The 6,289-nt window shown below is 46.3% G+C and overlaps 1 protein-coding gene across 1 annotated transcript; it reads right to left on the reverse strand.

Annotated features, from left to right (window-relative positions):
• Window positions 1-280: 280 nt before the first annotated feature.
• Window positions 281-1,367, reverse strand: LOC123074243 (protein THYLAKOID ASSEMBLY 8, chloroplastic). Its single transcript, XM_044497135.1, has one exon. The coding sequence runs from the start codon at window positions 1,275-1,277 to the stop codon at window positions 432-434; it is 846 nt and encodes a 281-aa protein (XP_044353070.1). The 5' UTR covers window positions 1,278-1,367; the 3' UTR covers window positions 281-431.
• Between the last annotated feature and the right edge of the window lie 4,922 nt (window positions 1,368-6,289).

The following is a 6,289-nucleotide window of genomic DNA, read 5'->3' on the forward strand; positions in this document are numbered from 1 at the left end:
CGCACGAACGTGCGTACTATATATTCAAGAAGAAAGGGGGAAAAGAGCCCCTTCATGTTGGTGATTACATAGTTCCTCAGTTATGGTACTTCCTTCGATCAATATTATTTAAGTACCAACGTACAATTAACTCCTCATATAAGCTGGAATAATCCCCCTGAAGATGAAGTCTTTCTTTGTGATCGAAATTGCCCAGCAAATATGAATGATCCTGAATCTTTAAGGGAGCCAAGCTGATCCTGAATCTGAATGTGCCTCTCGCCTGATGTGGAAATTGATACTACGGAAATTCATGTCGAAATTGAACTTGTTCGCTGTGAACTTTCTGGACATGAACTGTGGCAAGCAGCACGACATTTTTACTTTCCAGTAATAAAAGAACACAATGATCACACTCGCGCACTCTCGATTTACTTTTCAGTACAAAAATACTAAGCCGTCGTCGTCGTCTTGTTGCTCTCCTCCCTCGCGCGCATTTCGTCGAGCAGGTGCCTCGCCGGCGGCGAGACCCTGGCCTCCCACTCGGCGAAGTCGGCCTCCACCTCCGCCGCCTCGGCCTCGAGCCCCAGCCGCTTCATCCCCCGCGCCATCACCCGGTACATGTACTCGTCCACCTCGCAGCCTCCCCTCCTCACCGCCGCCTCGTACACCCGCCACGCCGCGCGCGCCCTGCCCTTGGCCACCAGCGCGCGCACCAGCCTCGTGAGCTTGTACACGTCCACCCCCACCCACGGCCCCTCCGACTCCGAGAGCCGCCCGCCGCCGCGCCGCTCCTCCTTCTCCTCGAGGAACGCCTCCACGAGCGCGTCCACGGCGCCGCCGGCGGCCTCGGAGGGCGGCGAGGAGGAGACGAACGTGGCGTAGAGCTCCGGGTCGGGCCGGTACCAGGGCTCGGCGCGCGCCACGTGGAGCGCGGCGAGGGCGAGGGACCAGTGGCCCTGCCGCTGGAGCTCGGCCATGGCGGCGAGGAGATCGGCCCGGAGGAGGCGGCCGAGGGACGCGGAGGCCGCGCCGCGGGCGGCCGACGGGGAGCGGTCGGCGGCGGTGAGGCGCTTGAGGGACTGCACGGCGTGGATGGCCTCCGTGGAGAGGGAGCGGCCGCGCTGGAGCGGGCCGCGGTTGTCGCGCGGGCCGCAGGTGATGGCCCCGGCCCTAGGCCTGGCCGCGGCGCGCGGGGAGGCCGTGGGCGTCGTGCGCGGCAGGAAGAGGAGGGACGCCATGGGAGGCGAGTGTGGGAGCTGAGCGGGGGAGAGTGGTCGTTTGGAGGCTGGGAGCATGACGAGGAAGGAAGGGGATGATGCGTTTCGCTGCGGATTTTTACGGGTGGCTTGGGAACCGTCTGATCCCTCGAAACTCTACTTTCATCCTATGTGTGCAAAAATTTCTAAACGAAGAAGGATGGATAATTGGCTAGTGTACAGAACATCCCAAAATGCATCTTGCGGCTATGTTTACCGAAGGAGCTCAAAGCTTCATGTGGAACTCAAACTATGGGCCTACTTCTTATGAAGTGAATCTGCATCATATGCCGCTGCCGACGACATTTTTTGGATGTTGTTTGCATGCTTTGAGACATTATCGAAGATTTGCTATGCACCTTACCTTGGATCTGGATTTTTTAATTGAACTCGACTGGCTTTGGGATGGCTCATATGTTAACCATCCAAAATCAGATATTTTAGGTTGTAAAATATGTATCCTTTTACCCTTAGGCATAGTTTGCCAAGGCCAACTTCAGCAGCGGGGGACTATGGGTGGTGGTGGTGGTGGTTGTTGTTGTTGTTGTTGTTGTTGTCAATGGCGAAGGAAGGAATTCTTTTGAGGCGTGGCGGGGTTTATAAAGGAGAAAATCATAGTATAATACAACTATAGAAACTTACTAATACTAGACATATACTATTATTTTGTGTTCGGCAAATACAACCTAAAACAAATAGATTAGTTTCAGTATCAACAGATCGTTAGAATTGTGGATCTTATTTTATTTGACGTCAACAAAATTTGCTTCAAACTAAAGTTAATTTTAATTCTGAATTATATTTCATTATGCACTTCCTTTTTTCTTCTGCGCCTTCCGCGCACATCTCATTCGTTTCGCGTCCTCATTATCTCACCCGACTCACCGGACGACGGAAGCTACTCGCTGACTGTTGTCACTTACATGCAGAATTATGGATTCATGAGGGTTTCGACTTTCTAGGATTTTTGAAACTCGCAATCGCCAGTTGGCTGGTTGGATCGTGTATTTGTAATTTAATTCGTCCGTGCAGTCAAGTCCCAACTCACAAGCATTACAGATTAGTGCACCACGTCCACCACTAGGTCAACAATCATGTCTAGCACGCTTGAATCCTACCGGTTCAAAGTTATACATGTACTAGTATGTATACTTACCGGTTCAAAGTTATACATGTACTAGTATGTATACTTACCGGTTCAAAGTTATATATGTACTAGTATTTGCAAAAAATATTAGGTATGGCAGCTGCCAAACCTGGCCACATAGCTAGCACCGCCCCTTGATGTAGTTGTGTGATGCTCCACTAGACTAGGAGGTGTTTTGTTGCTAAAGCTTTATAAGGATATCCTTTGATGAACTGTAATGAACTATGTTAATGGTCTTGATGTAGTTTTCTCATCAATTGGGCTAGTCCTTTTTAAGAATCAACATGAGCTCCTCTCCGACCCTTTCATAAGCTAAAGTGACTAACTCTAGTCGAAGCAATAGCCAAAGAAAGGGAATGACATAGCAAAAATTATGGATGTCCATTAGAACCCACAACCCCCCCCCCCCCCCCCCCAAGTGATGTGAACAGATTATAATTTACGAGCCCCATGATGAGAGGGCATGTATGACCATACTTCAACAATTAATATAAAGGTCTTAGGCATGGGGACTCCTTACCACTCTTCTCTTTGACCTAGTAGTCGATGCCCTAGTCCTAATCATGGAAATGGCTAAGCAACATGAGATGGTGAAAGGGGTGTTGGAAGAGACAATTGAGCAGGGTGTCAATATGATACAATATGTTGATGACACCATTTTTCTAACGCGTGATGATGTGGAGAGTGCAAATAAATTGAAATTCATTTTGGGTGCTTTTGAGAAATTGTCAGGGCCAACCATTAACTTTCATAAGAGTGAGTTGTTCCTTTTTGGGAAAGCAAAGAGCAAGTCTGATTTTATCAAGAAATATTTACTTGTCAACTTGGTGAAATGTTTTTAAAATATCTAGTGATTCTGATTTCTAATGATAGAATCTGAATAAACCTGGGAAAAGAATGTAAAGAAAATCTTGCTAGCAAGGCAAGTTGTTGAACATTATTGGTAGGCTAACCCTTGTTCATGCATGCCTAATTAGTATCACCTTGTGCATGATGTTTGTTTATCCCATGCATGTTGGAGTCTAGAAGAGGAGTAACTTTTTTAGGGTTAGATTTGCTTGTTAAGGGGATGAAGTCAAAAATAAATACCACCCAATTGTTCCCAATCTTCACAATTTGGAGCTGGAAAAGTGGAGAAACACATGAACTGAAGGGGACGCAAGGGGGAATTACTCAAAAAACAAGATCCACATCACACATGTGCTCTCCAAGTAATAAACACATAGATCCACAATCAACAAAAGGAGGTAAGTAGGTGGTTCTTCTCAAACCCTAAGGGGAGCCGAGGTCTTGAGAGATAGATTTTCCCCAAATCTCTAGGAGAGATGGAGGCTTTGTTAATCCCTTGGGTTCTTCTCCACTTGGAGGTCTTGATCTCCAATGGAGAGGGTTGATGAGCAAAGCTCTCTCAAGATGTCTAATTATGCTTTGCTAACCATAGAGAGGAGGTAGGGGAGAGGTTATAGTCTAGATCAAAATAGGGAGGAAGGGGAGGATACAAGCTACTTGGCCCAAAGTGCATGTAGATAGGGGCCAAACGTTTGGTTCCTGGCCGTACATCCAAAAAGCTCAGGCCGGACTGTCACGATTCCAAGCCATACATCCGGTGGATGAAACTCGTCCGGGTCGGAGCTGTACCTTCACTTGGTGCGCTCCAGGGGTAAAACGGCTGGGTAGCAGTCCAGACACTCGGGTTAATGATACGTCTCCAACGTATCTATAATTTTTTATTATTCCATGCTATTATATTATCTGTTTTGGATGTTTAATGGGCTTTAATATGCTCTTTTATATTATTTTTGGGACTAACCAACTAACCGGAGGCCCAATGCCAGTTGCTGTTTTTTTACCTATTTCAGTGTCTCGCAGAAAAGGAATATCAAACGGAACGAAACCTTCGTGATGATCTTTCTTGGAACAAACGCAATCCCGGAGACTTGGAGTGGAAGTCAGAGACGCAACAAGGCGGCCACGAGGCAGGAGGGCGCGCCCCCCACCCTCGTGGGCCCCTCATAGCTCCACCGACCTACTTCTTTCGCCTATATATACTCTTATACCCTGAAAACATCTAGGGGAGCCATGAAACCACTTTTCCACCGCCGCAACCTTCTGTACCCGTGAGATCCCATCTTGGGGCCTTTTCTGGCGATCTGCCGGAGGGGAATTCAATCACAGAGGGCTTCTACATCAACACCATAGCCTCTCCGATGATGTGTGAGTAGTTTACCTCAGACCTTCGGGTCCATAGTTATTAGCTAGATGGCTTCTTCTCTCTCTTTGGTTCTCAATACAAAGTTCTCCTCGATGTTCTTGGAGATCTATTCGATGTAATACTTTTTGCAGAGTGTTTGTCGAGATCCGATGAATTGTGGGTTTATGATCAAGATTATCTATGAACATTATTTGATTCTTCTCTGAATTCTTATATGCATGATGTGATATCTTTGCAAGTCTCTTCGAATTATCGGTTTAGTTTGGCCTACTAGATTGATCTTTCTTGCAATGGGAGAAGTGCTTAGCTTTGGGTTCAATCTTGCGGTGCTCGATCCCAGTGACAGAAAGGGAACCGACACGTATTGTATTGTTGCCATCGAGGATAAAAAGATGTGGTTTATATCATATTACTTGAGTTTATCCCTCTACATCATGTAATCTTGCCTAATGCGTTACTCCGTTCTTATGAACTTAATACTCTAGATGCATGCTGGATAGCGGTCGATGTGTGGAGTAATAGTAGTAGATGCAGAATTATTTCGGTCTACTTGTCACGGACGTGATGCCTATGTTCATGATCATGCCTAGATATTCTCATAACTATGCGCTTTTCTATCAATTTCTCAGCAGTAATTTGTTCACCCACCGTAATATATGCTATCACGAGAGAAGCCACTAGTGAAACCTATGGCCCCCGGGTCTACTTTACATCATATAAGTTTCCGATCTATAATTCTAGTTTACTATTTATTTTGCAATCTTTACTTTTCAATCTATACAACAAAAATACCAAAAATATTTATCTTATTATCTTTATCAGATCTCACTTTTGCAAGTGGCCGAGAAGGGATTGACAACCCCTTTATCGCGTTGGTTGCAAGGTTCTTGATTGTTTGCGCAGGTACTAGGCGATTTGCGTGTAGTCTCCTACTGGATTGATACCTTGGTTCTCAAAAACAGAGGGAAATACTTACGCTACTTTGCTGCATCACCCTTTCCTCTTCAAGGGAAAACCAACGCATGCTCAAGAGGTAGTAGTTAACTACAAAGCTTATGTAAACCGTGCACCCTTCATTCTGAAAGGATCGACAGGAGGTGTCTAGAGGGGGGGTGATTAGACCCTCAACAAAGAAAAATAGCAGTTTTTTAGTTCTTCAAGTTAAGGTGGAGTTTTAGCACAAGTTTAAACATTCACAATACATTTCAGTCAAGCATGGCAAGAGTATACGAGCAGCGGAAAGTAAAGCATGCAACTTGCGAGAATGTAAAGGGATGGGATTGGAGTGTGCAAACGCAATTGGAGGCACGAAGATTTTTGGTGTGGTTTCCGATAGGTGGTGCTAGCGTACATCCACGTTGATGGAGACTTCAACCCATGAAGGGTAACGGTTGCGCGAGTCCACGGAGGGCTCCACCCACGAAGGGTCCACGAAGAAGCAACCTTGTCTATCCCACCATGGCCATTGCCCACGAAGGACTTGCCTCACTAGGGTAGATCTTCGCGGAGTAGGTGATCTCCTTGCACTACAAAAAAAGACACATCCGTGACATTTTGGGCCGAACGATTTTTTTTTCTGTCATACTTATGACACTTCTATGACGATAATTGTGACAAAACCCGGTATCATCATAGATGTGGTGGGCTCCTACTTCTATGACAAAAAATCATGACAGAAAATGGGCTTTTCGT

The sequence above is a fragment of the Triticum aestivum genome, chromosome 3D (assembly GCF_018294505.1).
Source record: "Triticum aestivum cultivar Chinese Spring chromosome 3D, IWGSC CS RefSeq v2.1, whole genome shotgun sequence".
Classification (NCBI taxonomy): domain Eukaryota; kingdom Viridiplantae; phylum Streptophyta; class Magnoliopsida; order Poales; family Poaceae; genus Triticum; species Triticum aestivum.

Coding starts and splice junctions, on each gene's coding strand:
- LOC123074243 (XM_044497135.1), bottom strand. CDS start 1,277: ATGCTCCCAGCCTCCAAACGACCACTCTCCCCCGCTCAGCTCCCACAC.